The following is an 18,845-nucleotide window of genomic DNA, read 5'->3' as shown; positions in this document are numbered from 1 at the left end:
AACATACTACTATCTGGTGCAAACCAGTTATTATTTGGTGCAACCCAGCTACTATCTGGTGCAAACCAGCTATTATCTGGTGCAACCCAGCCACTATCTGGTGCAACCCAGCCACTATCTGGTGCAACCCAGCTACTATCTGGTGCAAACCAGCTATTATCTGGTGCAACCCAGCCACTATCTGGTGCAAACCAGTTATTATCTGGTGCAACCCAGCTACTATCTGGTGCAACCCAGCTTCTATCAGGTGTGAACCAGCTTTTTTCTGGTGCAAACCAGCTATTATAGTTATGGGCGTGCACCCGTTACTATCTAGTGTGCATAAGAGACTAGTATTTTTTGTTTTTAACTTTGATCCAGCTGAGTTCCTTAAAGTAGCTTCTACCAAAATGTCATTTAAAAAAGTTTTTCCCTTAAATGTACTTATCATGTTTATTTTTTTTTGTCCCGCCAGCTTCCATAGGTGTGAACTCTGGTAGCTACAGCTCCTCCTCGGGAATTTTCCTTGGAGGAGACTCATCGGGTGGAGGCGAGGGAGGGAGTAGCTACATAGATGGAGAAAGCTTTGGCAGTGGCGGAGGAGGAAGAGGCGGAGGTGGCGGTGGGGGCAGTTATCTTGTAAGCTCTGTGTCAAAGGTCCGGTCAAGCTCGGCCGGCGGTGCCAGGAGAGCGCAGACTGCTGGCTCATCTGGAGGTCTGTCGCCAGCTTTCCGGGAGAGGAAGACTATATCAAGTCGCTCGGGCGGCTATGACGGTAAGATCCAGTTGAGAAAACAAGCAGTTGGCCCCTACAATCCCTGACAGAGGAGCTTTAAAAAGTGAAGAAAACGGCACAACTCGAGGGTGTTGTTTGTCTGCAAAAGCAAAGTTCATTTTTTTCTTTTAGGGAGTTCCAGTGCAAATTCCTCCCCAGAATTTCCACGCAAAGATTATGGAAACTACTGTGAGTGGGAATGTCAGCTGCTTTGGATTACAATGCACAGTATCTTTGCAACTGCACCTTCAGACATATGTTTTCATGCTTTCCTTTGTGTCTTTTAAAGGCTCCAGCAGCACAAGAGGGAGGAGTGAGAGCAGAGGTATTAAATATTTCCTCCTCTGCTTCCTTCTTCATCTGACTCCAAAATATTTTGATTTTTCCTTTTTTGTGTTTTGTTATTATTAAACTTCTTCGGTCCAATGTGTGATTTTTTCCAGAGAGTGAAATCAGAGCCAGATTACAGAGTGCCTCCCCCTCTGCCGGAAGATGTAAGACACTGATCCTTCTGCTGGGTTACGCAATCCCTCATAAATGAAACAAAGACTGTTCTCCCAAAGAGCCTCATGCATTATGGAGGAATATTTGTACTGGAAAAAGACTTTTAGAGTTATATTACTGCTCAATATTTCTGGCTTAGTCACCCCTCTCTCTCCATGCCTTCAAATTTGGATTGGTAACACATGTGCAGATGGTTACACAAGCAGCAGCTTCACATCAGCAAAAACAGAAAAGGGTGAGGTCTGATTAATGAGAGTGTTTGTCTGCACTCGGAGTCTGTGAGGAAAAAAAGTCAAAGGACATATTTGGGGTGGTGGGGGGCCAGCAACGTCACATGACTCACTTCTGTTTTGGAAAGATGGTAAAAGTTGTGTGCTCATCGCTCCTCCTGCTGTTCAAACTCACTAACTGCAGCCCTTTGAAATTAAATCACTTTTAACCCTAGAATACTTTCACTAAGAGTTGCTCCATCACTTTTGCTGAGTAATTTTTAACCGAAATAATACACCCGATTAAAAAAATGTTTTCTTAAAAAATAGATCAAAATATAACAACACATGTTAAATTAGAGTAGCTTAATTTAACCTGTGGATTATGCAAGAAAATGGAAAATATAAGTATATGAAGATCCTAAAAACATGCTTGAAAATGACAGAAAAATTAGGAATTTAAAAACAAAAAATTCCTAAAAAAAAAAACAATAATAATGTTTACTTTACCATCATGTTTACTTTACCCAGGGACCCATGACACTCAGAAAAAGGCAACATATTGGAAATCATGTACATACTTTTGCTTGGGGGGAAATTCCCCGTGCTCTAGGGTTAAGATGTAAAAAAATAAAAGCTGCCCTAATTTGAACAGTTAACATTCCTGTTCAATTTGCGTTTTTTAAATAAACTTTCCCAATTGTACCTGTGGCGCTTTATGGCAAGTTATTTTAAATTAATTTTGTTAGACTTTAGATATTTGCAACAAACACAGAAATAGAAAATAAAAATAAGAATAAAAAGTGAATTCAAAAATGATATAATAAAAAAACGTACCACAAAACCACACAGTTGGCTATTGTTAACGTTATTTCGGAAGCCACAAAATTATTTTAATTTGGGGTGATAACAATGATGGATTGTACTTTTCTGCACCTTTCCAGACAATCAGAGCGTTGACGGTGTATATCCAATTTTTAACAATTGATGTAGCCATCACCAGGACATCATATGCATTCACACACCAGTGGAGCCACACTGGAGGCAGGGAGGGTGAAATGTCTCACCCTAGGACACAACAGTTGACTAGGGGGAGTGGGGATCAAATCACCGACCTGTTCAACCACCTGAACCACTTCCATTCTGAAAAAAATGAAGATCAAATTTAAAATACTCCAGCCAGAGATGGCAACAAAAATAAACCTGATTACAAAATGTGTCAAAAAATGTCTTGAAAAATGTGGTTAATTTAATGTCTTGTTAACTTTATGTTATTTTATTTATTTATTTATTTTTTTGCACTGCTTAAATAAGCTTGTATTGATGATTTCTTAATCGTTGTCACTAATGACAATAAAATTGACTTAAAATTTTAGCATTTCCCCATAGTTCTACCGCTGTTATAATTTACTAGATACAACCAGTATGTGAATTTCAGACTGTATAACAGTCATTTTTTATTAAAAGCTTTTTTTTTTTTTATTAATCACTAGTGAACAATTCAAGTTAAATGTCCTCATGCAAAGTCGTTGGACTTTAAAATAATATTAAATTTTATTTGAATGACCTTTAACAGAAACATGTCCAGATTCATTGTTTCTTCATGCCGTATTGTTTTGACATGTTCGTGTCATTTTCCTTTATAGGGGCAGAACTGGACGATGTGAAGAAACTGCTGCAGGGACGCTCCAGCAGCGTCAGCCCCACTCGCTCCTCCTGCACCTCCATCACGCTGCCCGTCCCCAAGAAGGCCAGCGTGGAGACCAAGACCATTTCAGTGGCCACCCAGTCAGGTACTTTCAGGAGTAAATTTATCAGTTCATAGAAACACATTCACTCACTCAGATTATCTGCTTTTTACCAAAGTTTTGAATAAAATTTTCCAAAAATACACATCTTTTTCTAAAATGATGTACTTGGTAAAAGTCAAATTTGCATGGCAAAAAAAAATGAAGTTGAGTTTTTAGCAAAGAAGGAAGAACTTAATTAGATTTTTACCAGAAATATTCTAAAATTAAAAAAATTGCAGTAAAAGCAGGCAGAAGGATTAGATGAGGGACACTGCTGGGTTTAGTTTTGCAGGGTTGATCTTTTTTATTTTATTGGCAGTTCATACAATGTTAATGAAAATAAGCTAAAATATATTTGCCAAATGCAGAAACCATAACTTTAAGCAATGGAATGTTAGGAAATATATTTAAACATCATGGAATAAAGCTTTCTGTATTTTTTTTACAGTAATTATGTTAAAAATGTGCAAAAAACAATTACTTTAGAGCTCTTAAAACATAACATTTTATTTTATATGTTTGCTATTACATTAAAAGAAATATACATGTTTTTTAAATAGGTAAAAAGTCATTATTTATTTGACCTTTATCTCCTTCTGTTTCCGACATCAGCAACTTCATTCGGCTCCAGCGTGCACTCGGGCGGGTTCAACGTCATCGACACATCTGGCCTCTATGATTCAAATGTGACATCTGGACATCGGGATACTGGAGTCCAGACTGGCCACTATGATGTCACAATGACATCAGGGCAGTATGACACCGGGATCAAGTCGAGCCAATACGATATTAGCCTGAAATCAGGCCAGTATGATACTGGCATGAAGTCGAGTCAATATGACGTTAGCCTGAAATCAGGCCAGTATGATACTGGGATGAAGTCAAGCCAATACGATGTTAGCCTGAAGTCAGGACAGTATGATACTGGGATGAAATCCAGCCAGTATGCTACGGGCGTTAGAGCGGGCCAGTACGATTCCAGTGTCAGATTAGGCCAGTATGACACGTTGGATTCGGCATATCCTGCTTTCACCTGGTCCACCACCACCCTGCCCTCCACCTCCGCCACGACCGTCATCGGTGGCAGCACCAACTACAGCTACCACGTCAGCCAGGTCGGCACCAACAACATGTCAGGAGGGTCCCCGCCGATCAGCCCCGCCCCTGCTTCATCGCTGTCAGGTCAGCACAAATATTTATCAGTTTAAATGCAATTTAGTCCATGTCAAAATGTATAATCTCATGCAAAAGTTTAATCAGACATAATACATTTGTAAATATTTCATGATGAGTTTGATTTGATGCACACTTTTTTCCCATTTTCTTTATTTTAGCTTTTTACATATTTGCACAGATAATAAACACATTACATTTTTTTAATTTGTCAAGTTAAATAACTCTTTAAAGGTATCAAAACTGTGCAACGGAACAATTCACTCCTTTGCTAAATCAGGAAAGTGCTGAGATGATTTGAATTCTATGCAAAACTGATTTTAAATCCTGTTTCTGTTGACTAACACATAATTTAAATATAAACTGCCTATTGTGCAAAACACAGGCAACTGAATTTTTTTTAAAGGAAAGTAAAAGTAGTCTTCGAAAATCTGTCTAGATATAGTTAAAAAGCCATTTTTGAGACTCAAAATAGCCAGAGTGAGAACTATTGCTCAAATGGAGGAAACTAGCTGAACCTAAAGATGACTTATAAGATACATCTGGCCTAGATCTAGAACTTTGGAACACAATTAATCAAACTTTGTGGGGTTTGGGGCTGGATATAATTGTGTTTCTGTTTCACTTCCCTCACCTTACAGGTGTGTTGATTTCCTTCCTCTTTTCACCTGTTTCCCCTGCCCTCTTAATGAATACACCTGTGTTTGATTGACTTGTTTCTGGATATGAGCTGCCCCTTTCCTTCCACTTGTTGCCACGTGGTTTTGTGTGCTCTCTCGAGTTCCATGAGCTTTCCAGCCTCTTTTGAGTTACGACTCAGCAAAATACCAAATTCAAGAAAAGAATGAGAATAAAAAACCCCATTCTGACAGATCATCCTGCTTCTGTGTCCTCACCAGGTCCTTGACAAACTTAAAGACCTACTCTGATGAAAATCATGTTTTCATCTTGTGGCGTTTTTCTGATGATATATTAAGAAATCTAAGCTTAAAAAAACTATTAAAAATATTAATTTTGTTGGAGGAGGATGATTTGAATCATGCCATAGGTTGTTTATGTTATAAAAAGCTTCCATATAGATAAACATTTCTGCAAAACCTAACAAAACTGATGTCTTCCTCGTCTACACAAAAGACATTTTGCAATTTTTCCTTATTGGGTCACAATTTTCTGCAAGATGGATGTATTCTGATCCCTATAACTGCTCACTAAAGATGCTAAATAATGGTTCAAGTGAAATGGAAAATGCAAAAACCTTTAGGTCACTTACTTAATGTTACAAGTCATCAAATGAAGTCAAACAGGACTAAAACATACTTACAAAATGAATTATTATGAAACACCAAAAGCTGTTACACCGAATGGTTAACCTAGGCTGAAAAAAGGCCAAAACTTGTTAGAATTAAAACAAAATTCCATTTAAATTCCACAATAATTTACTAAATAGTTAAAATAATGCTTATTTGCAAAACAAATGAAAAATAATAATTTAAATAAACATAGATGGCTTAAAAATAAGAAAAAAAAGAACATTGAACAGAATAAAAGTTTTTATATTTTTACAGAACTAGAAAAAAGTGAATATTTAGCTTAGATTCAAGGATATAAATTTTTTCGCATAATTTTCAAGATTTTTTAGTTCAGAAACCATCTGATATTTTTATCACAGAATTACTTGTGTCAATTTGTAATGCTGTGACTGAATGTCTGTATCTGTGTTTGCAGTTTATGGTTTCCAGAACAACCTGGCGCCCACCTCTGGCTGTGTGCTCACCACCAGTGGAGCCAACGTAAACGCAAGCCTCGGAGGTATGAAAGCATGTCTGGACGTAATCGAATTAGCTTCAGACTGAAAAATTCCCCAAACTTGATGTTTATTTCCCAAGGTTATGGCGTTCAGAAGAACGTCTCAAACGGCGGTGGAACCATCAGCACCGGAGTGTCCTCAGGTAAACCTGGATCCGTTTCTACTTTAGGACTTGACACCAACACTCATAAAACTCACTAAAACTGCTTGTGCTTTTCAGTCACCAGATCCCAAACGGAAGATGCTTTAAAGCGGGACTACAAGTTTGTTGTGTCTGACAAGGAGAATGTTCCAGTCAGGAGGGAAACAGACATGCTGATTTTAGCAAAAGACAGCGGAAAGCAGTTCACCAGCAGCACCGGTCATTTAGGAGGAGGTAAGTTCCCTGCCCCCTCCTGGAGAAACAACAAAACCTTGGATATGTCCAAATTAGTTTAGAGGCCCACTCCAATGAAAATCACGTTTATGTGCTGTTTTGTTGATGATAGAGGGCATAAATAAAGAAAATTAATGTTAAGTTAGGGTTCTTTCAGGAAGCTATCAGGAAGAGTGTAAACAGAGGGATGATGGGAAGTCAGGGCAGGCTTACTCTGAACCAATAGTCCTGCTCACAACTGGCGAATGTCTGATGAACTGCTGCCGATCTGCAAAAACTATGTTCAAGAAAATAACATTTTAAAATGTTTTGCTAAAAACGACATAATCATAATTAAGACTTTTGAAAAGATCAAAATATGATTTGAGTGGGAAGAAAAAACAGAATAATTTTAATCCCTTGCTTTGATATTATGTTTTATCTTAAATATACTTGTGTCATGTTCTTGATGTTTGTGTGACTTCTAAGGTTCATTGTCAGGAGATTCAATAAAGAAGGAGAAACTGATTGCCGGCTACAGCGAGACGGCGGCGCTGAAAGCAGAGACGGGCAACTCCTACTGTGAGCTCACGCGGAAACTACGAACATTCAGATTGTGGATGTCAATGAATGACATTTGTCTTTTCCTCCTTTAGATGGATCATCTGGAGTTCTGATGAAGGACAAAGCCACTTATGCAGGTATTTTTCCAGCCATTTATGACAAGAATTGAATTAAATAGTCCCCAATAAGAAAAATAAATTAAAAAAAGGAGTATGTTAGTCATTTATTTTGCATGAAAGCACTTTTTGATTCCAAAACTATTTCCTCAGAGATCTACAGGGACAGTGGCGTCTTCGGGGGTGGAGGAGTCTGTTGCTGCTCCGACTCCTGCTGCTCCTGGTGGAAGTGGCTGCTGGGTCTGCTCCTCCTGTCTCTGCTCCTGCTGGGACTCCTGTTTGGCCTCATTGCTCTGGGTAAGGAGATCTCAAAACAACAAAAACGATAAACGTCAGGAGAGTTAAGTCAGAATCTGCTGCCTGGCAGTGATAGTTCTCGACCAATAAATGTCTGCGTGTGTGGGCTCGTAAGACAGTAACTGCTTGAAAACATGAAGCTGTCTCATAAAAGTTGCCATTTATTTCCTGTGATTTCATTTATATTGCCTGATGGCATTAAATGCAGCTTTAAAGAAACAGAATTTCTTTATTTTGCTATTATTCAGACAAAATTGGTTAAAAAAAAAAATCATCAAACTCTTAGTTTTACACTTGTTTTAACATTTAAACTGCAGGTTAACAGTGAAACTTTATGTATTATACAAGATATTTAAATAAAGATGATTTGTATTAAAGAGATATTTATATTCAAAGCAAATCTCATAGTTGGCAAGTTTAATAAAAATAAATTTGAAGAGGCACCACTTTGTCATAATGAAAAAACACCCAAAATATGCAGCTTTTGACAACTGGTAGTATTGTGATTTTAGAAATCACTTTTAATACACTGACACAAAAACATTATTTTCATACCAAATAATTTAGAGCCTTCACTTAGTATTGCACATTTACCACTTATATTTGCACTTTTTATTTTTATAAAAATATTGAAAGATTTGGTTTTGATTCTTAAAATACACTTTTTATCTTTTGCTGTGATGCTTTCAATATTTCTCTTTGATTTTGATTAATATACAGTGGGGCAAAAAGTATTTATTCATTCTTCAACTGTGCAAGTTCTCCCCCTTACAAAGATGAGAGAGGTCTGTCATTTTCATCATAGATATACCTCAACTGTGAGAGACAAAATGAGGGGAAAAAAATCCAGAAAAATCCCATTCTCTGATTTTTAAATAATTTGTTTGTGAATTTTGGCAGAAAATAAGTAGTATTTGTTGCTTTGTTGGCAAACGTTTGACAAACTGTTGCTGGTACTTTGGCCCATTCCTCCATGCAGATCTCCCAGATGGAGGGAGATTATCAGTGGTCTTGTACATTTTCCATTTCCTAATAATTGCTCCCACAGTTGATTTTCATATTGCAGACTCACTCTTCCCAGCCTGGTGCAGGTCAATAATTTTGTTTCTGGAGTCCTGAAAGTTTGAAGTTGTGGGCAGGTGTCTTTTATATAGATAACGAGTTCAAGCAGGTGTCATTAATGGAGGTAACGAGTGGAGGACAGAAGATCCTCTTACAGAAGAAGTTACAGGTCTGAGAGCCAGAAATCTTGCTCTAGGTGACCAAATACTCTTTTTCCACCACAATTTACAAACAAATTCTATAAAAATCAGATTTTCTGCATTTTTTTTTTCTCATTTTGTCTCGTAGTTGAGGTAAACCTATGGTGAAAACTACAGGTCTCTCTCATATTTTTAAGTGGAAAAACTCACAATTGGTGACAGACTGAATGATTTTTGCCCCATTATATTCACCTAAAAAGGATGAAGTGTAGACCCACTTGGTAGAAAACTCAGGATGAAAACTTAAGTTAAATGATGAAACAACAAAAAAAGCTAATATCAAATAATATTATATTGAGGAAAAAATACTATCAAGACAATATTTATGTTTTTTTTTGTTAATTTACTAATAAATGTTTTTCAGCTGAGGACGTGAGGAAGCTGAAGAGTGAAGTGGCCACTCTGAAGTCAGACGCTTCGGCTGCCTCTGCTCGCATCAGTCGCCTGACGGGTTCAAATGACATCAACACTTACGTGGGCGGTGGAGGCGCTGGAGTTGACAACACGCTCATCCTGGGGGCTGGAGGTGCAGGTGGAGGAACAGCTGGAGTCGCAGGTGGAGGAGCAGGAGGAGGAGGAGCAGCTGTTGCAACTGGAGTTGGAGGTGGAGACTCGGGGTCCAGGACACAAATCAACATTTATACTGGTTCTGGCACGTCTACTGGTGGGAACGGAGTGAGTGACGGCAGCCTGAGCGCTGCTGGTTCTGCGGGAGCTGGCTCCAGTGGCGGAGCTGGTACCAGCCTGACCGGCAGCATCAATGTGGATGGAACCAGCTTAGGTGGTGGTACTGGACTTGGAACTGGTGTGAGTGGAACCAACTTAAGTGGTGGAGTTGCTGTGGGTGGAACCAGCTCTGGTGGTGGAACCGGCGTTGGAACTGGCGTTGGAACTGGCGTTGGAACTGGCGTGAGTGGAACCAGCTATAGTGGCGGTACCAGCTATGGAACTGGCGTGGGTGGAACCAGCTATAGTGGCGGTACCAGCTATGGAACTGGCGTGGGTGGAACCAGCTATGGTGGCGGTACCAGCGTTGGAACTGGCGGAGCATACTTAAACGACATTGTTCTTCTGAGAACCATCCAGCATGTGCTGCATTCTGAAGTGAAGTCCCAGACATTCAGAGGTACTGAACACACTCCTACACACCGTCTGTACTCACGTTTCAGTTTAATCGTTAAAATGTGCTTTTCTGCCTCAGCTTTTCTAACATCCTCAGTGCAAGGGGAGAGAGGTCTGCCCGGACCTAAAGGTAATCCTCTCATACTACTTTTAAGCAAAAAATACTAGTTTATTTTTTATTTCAAAGTTAATAGTATCTATTCTTTCTTTTTAGGGGACTCTGGAACTAAAGGTTAGGTGGCAAACTTCTACAACTTTTCTGTTATTTTTAAAATATTTCCTTCATGTTATTGCAGATGCTTATTTTGTTTGTTTGCCTCAATCTTGCAGGAGAACCTGGTTTCCCTGGACCTCCAGGTGAGGAACCAGTGACCTTTCATAACACGTGGCATTCACATGTGTTTTTTCCAACAGTGATGTGACCTTGTGTTTCCAGGTCCACCAGGTGTGACGGGAAAACCTGGGCCTGAGGGTCCCAAAGGACAGAGGGGAGTTCAAGGTACAGGGATTGTTTTATTCTAGGCATCGCTGATCATCGTGACATCACAATCAACAGGTTTCTAAATGCCTCTTAAGGTGAACAAGGACTGGAGGGGCCACCTGGAGTAAGAGGTCGAGAGGGCCCTCCAGGACCAAGAGGGGATCTAGGACCCCCGGGTAGTGGACAGAAGGGAGACAAAGGTATAGTTCAGAATAATAGCTTGGCCAAGCTTTCAACACTTCAGCAAAAGTGTTGATTTTTTTACTCTGAATCATTGCGGTACTGAAGGATCTTTGTTTATGATCAGGTGCCAGTGGAGAACCTGGGGCTCCTGGATCTATGGGACCTGCTGGCATTCCTGGCCCTAAAGGTTAGATCCGTGAACACACAAAACATATTTCTAATTAAAAACTTAAGTGCAAAACCACAGTCTTTAGCTAGTTTATGGCAAAAACATATTATTTTACTGGACAAAACAAGCTGTTGACGTCAGCCATAGAAAATGCCTTACCTTTGGCCCTCACAAAATCCGGCCAAAGCCTTCTCCGTCACTTCCTGACAGTCTGCCGCCATTTTGTAAACCGTCCCCCACGATTACTCCCAGTCATACTGAGTCACCATTTTAGAGGAAGTACCGTCACCAATCACCAGACTAAAAGTCCACACCCCGTCCACTGAAAGTGGGCTCGGGGGAAACTGTCAATCAAACATTGGAGGTGGAGCCAGCAGGCACCATATGCTTTTACTGAAGAATCTGATTGATCGGTTTATAACTCATCATAAAGAAAAAATATCTTAGAAAAAAGGGTTGGAAAGAAGATGTTAAGAAGAATTTATCAAAGCAAGAATGGTTATTCTGACAAATAAAATGACTGAGTAATAACTATCTACTTCACAATGGAAGTCTATGGGGTTTTGGCCTTCTTGAAACCAGCGGGTACTTCCTATTTGGAACACGAGACGGGAGGGGTTGTTTTGTCCAGTGATTATACTGTCAATGGTTGGTGCATTAACCAAAGACATCACCAGATGGCAGTACTGTAGTAGGCAAAAAGTTTAGCCACACAAATGCTCATTGTTTTTGTTTTTTATATTATTATAGTCCACTATGAAAAAGTGAAATTTTAATATTTTTTAATATAACCTATAAGATAGTTTTATTAAATAGAAACAGAAAGCACAAGGTAAATAGGGTACTTTATTTTAATTTTGTCATTTTTCCTTCATACTAGGTCACAAAAATTTGTGTGCACATGTGAAAAAAAGACTTTTTCTGTGAACTTTCTTGTGCAAAAAGTAAATTTACTTGGAACTAAAGTGTTTTCTTATTAAGGTTTTTAAATTTTACATCTTTCTTAATCATGGTAAAATAAGGATGATAGATTTTATGAGTGATCACAAAAGATACATTCAGTATGCTAATATCCATCATTAGATGTTGGACTTATTATATTTTAGATTTTTGTTTAAAAATATACTTTTTTATAATCCTAACTTTTTGTATATATATTTAACCCTCTCAGGGGTAAATTGAGTTTTAGTAACAGAAAGAATGATATTTATGGGATACTAATAGGTGGTTGTCATTGAGCTGTTGCAAATCTTTAATCTGAGAGGAATAAACATTGTGGGAGCATCATAATTCTGTTGAGCATACAGTGATGATAATAAAGGAAATTCTGATTTCTGCTCCCATGTGGTCCACAAAGTGCAGTTTGATTAAGGCATAAGGAACAATTATTTATATATACATATATTAATGGGATTGGGTAAACTTTGATGTAGTTCCTTTAGAAACTGCATTTAACGCTCCCTTAATTTTAAGGATTAGTTCGCACACGCACTTTTTCTTCTTAATATAGGCCAATTAAAATAAATTGAGCAAGTATATTCACACAAAAACTGTTTATTGATTTACAAGGCCACAGTTTTACACAATTGGCACAAAAAAAATCCTAAGCACAGTTAGAAAAAAAATTAAAAACTTAGAAACAATGAAAAACTTCCATCACTAATGAATATTACTGCTTTATAAAAGTACAGAACACCAAAAGTAAAATAAAACTTGTAATGTGAGATTTAGCTGTCTTTTTTGTTTCCAGGTTCACAGGGCCCCCCAGGGTCTCCCGGGTTGCCAGGTACAATCCTCCTCCTCATTTACATCATATCATTTTCAGTTGAGGATACAAATCCCCATTTATATTTATGTTTTGTCACAGGCCAGCCTGGTTCTCAGGGTTTCCGGGGTGAAGCGGGACTTCCTGGACCTAAAGGTGGGTTTTCCAGTTCTATCTTTTCAAAAATCCTCTTAACTTATCACATTTAGTGTTCTACCTTCTCGCCGTTTCTCCGCTCTGCAGGGGACAGGGGGCTTTCAGGGATTCAAGGACTTAAAGGTTTGTTGTTAAATGCATTTGTTTTACAGAACTTGTGGATCTGGGACAACTTCAGTAAAATGTGTGTTGGGTTTTAGGTGAAGTGGGTGACAGAGGGTTCAGAGGTCTGCAAGGTCAGTACTCTTTTGTCTCTACAGCTGCATTTTCATAATGAACCTGTAGCAGTTTCCTAAGATTTCTTATTCTATAGGAGAACCTGGTTTACCGGGTCCACAAGGACCAGGAGGAGAAAAAGGCTCTAAAGGATCAATGGGTGAGTCACAAAATTTGTCATAAATGGTTGATTGATTAAAACTGAAATCTTAAACTTTGAACATTAAGTCCTGCTGGGTTTTTCTTCCTAAGGAACCCAGAAAATAAAAAAAATTAAAATGTGCTAAATTTCAGATTTCTTTGAGTTTGTTTAAAGTGATGAAAGGGACCAGAATTATTGTTTTAGATTTTTTTTCCCATGATATTCTGATGTCTCTCGTTGTCCTTTAAAGAGGTAGAGAATTGTATGAGAGAATTTCTATATTCATCATGACAAAAGGAGCAAAAAGATCATGAGGAAAGCAAAAAAATCTTCACAAAAAATACAATATGTTGACTTGAGATTACCATGTTCAAACACAGGTATTGTCCTTTTGCTTTAAATATCAGAAAAGTCCCTTTAACTTGGGTTTCATTTTGGGATTTAGGTGATCGAGGACTGCCTGGGTCTCCTGGGCTCAGAGGTCTTTCTGGTCCTCCTGGAGAGGCTGGACTTCCAGGTAAAGTCCCTTTTTTAAAATTAGATCTATATTTCTATAAATATTTGAATATTCTGCACAGTTAAAATACAAAAAAAAAATAAATAAATAAAAATAAAATTGAGGAATCACAATAAACACAGTGCAGGGAGAGGCAAAAACACATATTGAAAGCATCCACCTAAGATATTTACAAACTATTATAGAGAATTCAGAATTACAAAAATCTAAATAAATGATTACATCTCCTTCTGTAGGATCAACTGGACTTCAAGGACCACCAGGTAGCCTTTGACTCTGCACATGAAAAACATCCTTGTTTTCCTATTGGATTTCTTGGTCGATTCAAACCTCTGTCCTGATTTTCATTTTTCTCAGGGAGACCAGGCGATCCAGGTCGCCCTGGACCCAAAGGTACACCAACTTGTGGATAATCTCCTTTGACAATAGAGTTTTAATGCTTTAGGACATGAACTTTAATATCTAACGTGTGTTTGTGTGCTCAAGGTGAACCTGGGCCAGCAGGAAGAATCATTAATGCAGGTAAAGAGACGTGATAAAACTTGTATTTGACGTGATGCATCAGAAAGCTAATGATTCCTCGTTTTTCCAGCTGGCTCCTCAACAGTTGCCATCCCAGGACCACCTGGACCCGCTGGTCCTCCTGGCCCTGCTGGACCCCCCGGATTATCAGGTTTGATTATTTTTGCAATATTTACTAATGTATTCCAATGAGGGCTATATTTATACATTCACTTCACCCCCTCAGGTCCCATCGGCCCTGCTGGTCTACCTGGTTCACCTGGTAGGTGATTGCAGGTTTTTCATTAAGTTTGTTTTTTAGATGCAGACCAAAATTTTCAGTCTGATAGATGTTTTTCGTTTAATCACAGGTCCTAAAGGTGACAGGGGCTCTAAGGGAGATACTGGAGAGCCAGGTTTAAGTGTGAGAACCACTGAAAGAATATCATCATCCACAGCAGAGAGTGAGTTCCTTCTGAGGGGTTTTTTCCCCTAATATGCTGCATTACACTGTAGATTTTATAAACTAGATGCATCTTCACGTTATGAGTCACCTTGACACTTTTAGACAACAGTATTTTTGTGATCTGATGTTCAAACAATATTTTTGTTGGTTAAATAGACTCAAAAGTTTTCTTTTCCCTTGTGTGTTTACTAACTTTTCTGATCATATATGTGTTTGCTTCGTTTATGATTTAGGACAATTTGGTTCCAGTGGTGCATCAGCTGGACTACCTGGTCCTCCTGGTCCACCAGGTCCACCAGGGGTTCCAGGACGACCAGGTAAGCAATGCCTAACCTGGTTCCATGCATTATGATGAACGGATATAATCTTAATTGTTTTCAATCAAGTCAGAAAAACACTATTGTTTATCATTTTGTGTATAACTCTTTTAATGTTTGGTTTCATCAGGTGATTCAAGACAAGGACCTCCAGGACCTCCAGGGCCTCCAGGCCAGCCTGGCAAGGATCTGTTTTAAATATAAATTATTTCCCTGTGTTGTGGTTTCTGTGTCAAACTCTCCTGTTGCCATATTTTCTTCCAGGTTATGGAAGACCTGGACCTAAAGGAGAAAAAGGAGACTCGACGTTTGCAGCTGGCACTGGTGGGACCCCTAGCTAAACTGTTGTTTTGTTTTGTGTTATTCTACATATAGTCAAAATACATCCCTTTAAGCACAAACAACTGGTTTTAATCATTTTCTGGATAAAAAAACATCTCATATTTTTGAGTTTGTGTTTACTGAAACTGTATGTAGACAGTTTGCTCCACAAAAAACAAACTGCATCCACTGCTGCATTATACAAACATCCTCTGGAGATTAGAAAGACTTCTGAGAAACTTCTTAAGTTGCTTGATAAACTATGATGTTTCTCTATGTAGCACAAGTAAATATTTATAAATTTCCCCTGGAAACAAATTCTAATATTTAATTATAAATACGTAACTAGCTAACTAGGTTAAAAAAACTACTATCTGATAAATTAAATACCTAAAACATGTTGATTTGACTGGATTAAATTTTTTTTTTTTTACAGGAACATTTTATCCTGGGCCACCTGGACCACCGGGATCTCCCGGACATCCAGGGCCTCCAGGGGTCAAAGGTGAATACATTTACTATTCCTGTGCTTAAGTGATCTAACTTCAATACAAAGCAGTAACTCCTTGCATTGTCCACCATAACAATGTGTTGCTTTGAATTTCCAAGGGGACACTGGAGCTCCTGGAATTCCAGGCACTGCCAGAGGTACAGTAAACTATCTTAATACCTACAAACCTAGTTTTAAGTTCTATATGTTTAGAATCTAACAATTCTTCCCTACAGTCATGTCAGGACCTCCTGGCCCCCCAGGATCTCCTGGTCCCCCTGGCCAGCCGGGTTCCTTTGGATCTTCCAGTGAGATACAACAGTACCTGACAGAATATCTGAGTAAGAGTATTTCTAAAGTCCAGTAATAAATGATGAGAGGTTATGGAGCAGAAATATACAAGTGTTTGTGCTTTCCCTCTCCAGGTAGATACGCACATGGTGGCATGCGAGGGCCTCCGGGTCCACCTGGGCCTCCGGGACTCCCTGGAACCTTCTCCGGCTCTATTGAGGACATCTCCGCTCGGATTATGGCATACTTACAACGTAAAGAGTCAATAAATCAGCTAGAACCAAACACAATAACAAGCAGTGTGATTTGTGAACTGTAACCACCTTTAATTTTTCTGTTTTAGGCTCAGATTCAGGGTTCAGCTTTGGTGCTGCTCGGGGTCCACCAGGTCCGCCTGGTCCTCCAGGACCTGCTTCTGCATCCTTATCAGTCTCTGGCCTCATCTCCATGCTTCAAAGTAAGTCAAATGGCTTGCTTTGGTCAGAAAATGTTCAATCTGATAAACTGTTTATTGATGATCAAACATAACACATTTGGGTTTCTTCTTTGATTTGACTAGGAGACGATGTGAGGGGATATTTGTCAGGACCACCAGGGCCACAAGGACCACCTGGACCACCAGGAACATCAGTAGGACTTTCAAGCTCATATAGAGTTGAAGAGGTGGCTAATTATGTCTTCAAAGCAATGAACGGTAAATGAAAATTTTGTTACATGAAGTGTTTCCTTTACATGATGCAAATCGACCCATTTCTAATGTATCAATTTATTCTGTAGAGAGAGGTATTGGAAGAGGTCCACCTGGACCTCCAGGTCCCTCTGGACCTCAGGGTCCTCCTGGCCCTCAGGGTCCCGCTGGAGTGCCAGGTTCTCGAAGCTCTGGTTTCTCCTCAGGTTCCATAGATTATTCAGCACTGATCAGGAGTAAGATCATCTAATTAGTTCTGAATAAACCCAGATGAAGAGGAACAGAAGGATAATCAATCCTTGTATCTTCATCGCTTAGATCAAGAGTTCCGGTCGTGGATCACGTCTGCTGTACAACATGGGCCTCCTGGTCCTCCAGGTGTCCCAGGATTACCTGGCCCTCCTGGCCCTCAGGGACCACCAGGAGGGTCTACTGCAACGGTGTATGGGGCAGGAGGTCGAGGCTACAGCTTAGAGGACATTCAGCGCTACCTGCAGGGTGAGTCATTATTCAACTGGAAACCAGCAGTGAGAAGACCATCGTCTTCATCACACAACTGAATGTCTACAAGTTCTGTCCGTCCACCTCCTTTAGGTGCTGGCTTTCAAGGCCCCCGTGGCCTCCCTGGTCCTCCTGGCCCTCCAGGTCCACAGGGTCCATCGGGAACCTCAACTGGCGTAGTTTCATATAGTGGAAGCTTCTCAAGAGAGAGCATTCAGGCTGAGCTTCGGGATTATCTGAGCAGTGAGCACACCCACATGCATGTACATCATGGATTTTTGTTCATAACATACTAATCCAAATCGACCGTTTTCTGCAGGTGAAGCTGTCCGAGGTATGATCATGGGCCCTCCTGGACCTCCGGGTCCCAGGGGCCTGAAGGGAGAGCGTGGAGAACCAGGTTATGTCCAGGGCCACATGCAGATCCACGCCTCCTCGCAGGGTGAATCTCGATATGGATCTCACGCATCTCATGGATCTCACGCATCTCATGGATCTCATGGATCTCTCGGATCTCTCGGATCCCAGCAAAGAGAGATGGACCTCAGCTCGCTCACTGAGAGGCTGGACTACTCCAGCGTTGCCATGAAGGTCACAGACTACATTAAGAGTAAGCAGACTACACAAAAACCCAACTCAATGGGAAAAACGACCATTAGGTTTTTCATTGGAAGCAGATTTGGTTGAAAGCGAATCAAATTGTTCTTCCAACGTTAGTCGGTGTTCATATTTGGTTGCACATGCTGACCTACATGTTTGTTCTGTCCTGCAGACCAGGGTCTGCTGCAGGAGTATCTGGGGGATGATTCTTTGAGGTCAAAGGTACGAGCAGTGCGAGGACCACCTGGCCCACCCGGTCCTCCTGGACCACCCGGCTACAGTCGAGTCTTCGGATCCTATGGCAACATCACCGCTGACCTCATGGACTTCTTCAGGGGTTAGTGCTGAAAGTTGCTTTTCCTACAGTCTGCGTCAACAATGGAACTGGAGAGAAACGACTGTACGTTTGGTTTCACGCAGCTCACGGCACCATCCCCGGACCCCCAGGAATCCCGGGATCACAGGGAGAGAGAGGTTACCCAGGACCCAAGGGAGACAAGGGTACATTTTATTTGATTTTGTTTCATTTCCTTAAAACAATAAAGAAAATATCTCAATCAAGATATTGATTGGGAAATGCAAGGAAATAAAAAAAACAATATTTCTGCCTTTTTTTTACATACTTAGAAGAAACCAAAAGAGTGGCAAGATAATTTTAAAGAGGTCTAGACATACATACACAGATTTGCTGTACAGTATATATGTATGCTTGTGTTTTACATCAGAGCGTCCAGTTTAGAGTAACACAGTAAGTTTGTATCTTTTCTAAATGTGGGTATCTGGAATCAAGTTTCATGGTTTACTGATTCATTTTTTTTTATTTATTTCATTTTTTTTTACAGCAAGTTTTTTTTAAGGTGATTTGGTTTCTTTGATTGATTAAAACCCATCTTTGCTTTGTGTTTGCAATGCAAAGATTAAATTTAGCATCTTTTTAAACAAGCGGTGGGGAAACTACCATATGCAGCCCCTTAAACTATTTAATCTGGCCCACCAAACTAGAATAAATTGATATCGATTATTCTAATTATTATTTTATTTTCCCTGTATTTCAGGCGTCTCTCCATATTTTGCACTATAGAAGACTT

At 39.7% G+C, this 18,845-nt stretch overlaps 1 protein-coding gene and 1 long non-coding RNA gene across 5 annotated transcripts in view; one reads left to right on the top strand and one right to left on the bottom strand.

The window, feature by feature from the left end:
- LOC112161596 (collagen alpha-1(XVII) chain) overlaps window positions 1-18,845 on the top strand; it is a 26,178-nt gene that overhangs the window by 5,276 nt on the left and 2,057 nt on the right. For all 4 annotated transcript variants that reach the window (XM_024296847.2, XM_024296845.2, XM_024296841.2 and 1 more), the window contains 46 exons: window positions 455-754; window positions 887-943; window positions 1,044-1,079; window positions 1,198-1,248; window positions 3,114-3,260; window positions 3,870-4,439; window positions 6,156-6,239; window positions 6,317-6,379; window positions 6,458-6,613; window positions 7,082-7,174; window positions 7,249-7,293; window positions 7,426-7,569; window positions 9,196-9,957; window positions 10,033-10,083; window positions 10,168-10,185; window positions 10,284-10,310; window positions 10,390-10,452; window positions 10,530-10,634; window positions 10,742-10,804; window positions 12,537-12,572; window positions 12,654-12,707; window positions 12,795-12,830; window positions 12,908-12,943; window positions 13,021-13,083; window positions 13,511-13,582; window positions 13,819-13,845; window positions 13,940-13,975; window positions 14,069-14,104; window positions 14,175-14,255; window positions 14,331-14,366; window positions 14,455-14,547; window positions 14,783-14,866; window positions 14,997-15,047; window positions 15,131-15,190; window positions 15,624-15,692; window positions 15,797-15,835; window positions 15,914-16,018; window positions 16,103-16,222; window positions 16,312-16,425; window positions 16,528-16,662; window positions 16,746-16,892; window positions 16,975-17,154; window positions 17,251-17,400; window positions 17,477-17,767; window positions 17,930-18,094; window positions 18,178-18,258. In XM_024296847.2, coding sequence (XP_024152615.1) covers window positions 455-754; window positions 887-943; window positions 1,044-1,079; window positions 1,198-1,248; window positions 3,114-3,260; window positions 3,870-4,439; window positions 6,156-6,239; window positions 6,317-6,379; window positions 6,458-6,613; window positions 7,082-7,174; window positions 7,249-7,293; window positions 7,426-7,569; window positions 9,196-9,957; window positions 10,033-10,083; window positions 10,168-10,185; window positions 10,284-10,310; window positions 10,390-10,452; window positions 10,530-10,634; window positions 10,742-10,804; window positions 12,537-12,572; window positions 12,654-12,707; window positions 12,795-12,830; window positions 12,908-12,943; window positions 13,021-13,083; window positions 13,511-13,582; window positions 13,819-13,845; window positions 13,940-13,975; window positions 14,069-14,104; window positions 14,175-14,255; window positions 14,331-14,366; window positions 14,455-14,547; window positions 14,783-14,866; window positions 14,997-15,047; window positions 15,131-15,190; window positions 15,624-15,692; window positions 15,797-15,835; window positions 15,914-16,018; window positions 16,103-16,222; window positions 16,312-16,425; window positions 16,528-16,662; window positions 16,746-16,892; window positions 16,975-17,154; window positions 17,251-17,400; window positions 17,477-17,767; window positions 17,930-18,094; window positions 18,178-18,258 — 5,232 coding nt within the window. The remainder of the gene's footprint in view (window positions 1-454; window positions 755-886; window positions 944-1,043; window positions 1,080-1,197; window positions 1,249-3,113; window positions 3,261-3,869; window positions 4,440-6,155; window positions 6,240-6,316; window positions 6,380-6,457; window positions 6,614-7,081; window positions 7,175-7,248; window positions 7,294-7,425; window positions 7,570-9,195; window positions 9,958-10,032; window positions 10,084-10,167; window positions 10,186-10,283; window positions 10,311-10,389; window positions 10,453-10,529; window positions 10,635-10,741; window positions 10,805-12,536; window positions 12,573-12,653; window positions 12,708-12,794; window positions 12,831-12,907; window positions 12,944-13,020; window positions 13,084-13,510; window positions 13,583-13,818; window positions 13,846-13,939; window positions 13,976-14,068; window positions 14,105-14,174; window positions 14,256-14,330; window positions 14,367-14,454; window positions 14,548-14,782; window positions 14,867-14,996; window positions 15,048-15,130; window positions 15,191-15,623; window positions 15,693-15,796; window positions 15,836-15,913; window positions 16,019-16,102; window positions 16,223-16,311; window positions 16,426-16,527; window positions 16,663-16,745; window positions 16,893-16,974; window positions 17,155-17,250; window positions 17,401-17,476; window positions 17,768-17,929; window positions 18,095-18,177; window positions 18,259-18,845) is intronic.
- LOC118599723 lies at window positions 7,367-8,700 on the bottom strand. The gene is made up of 2 exons (XR_004949202.1): window positions 8,642-8,700; window positions 7,367-7,579 (listed from the first exon to the last, which is right to left on the bottom strand). It is a non-coding gene; the product is annotated as an uncharacterized LOC118599723 (long non-coding RNA).

The sequence above is a fragment of the Oryzias melastigma genome, linkage group LG15 (assembly GCF_002922805.2).
Source record: "Oryzias melastigma strain HK-1 linkage group LG15, ASM292280v2, whole genome shotgun sequence".
NCBI classification, from domain to species: Eukaryota; Metazoa; Chordata; class Actinopteri; order Beloniformes; family Adrianichthyidae; genus Oryzias; species Oryzias melastigma.
The sequence above is the reverse complement of the archived record's forward strand: the minus strand, read 5'-3'. Positions and strand labels throughout refer to the sequence as shown.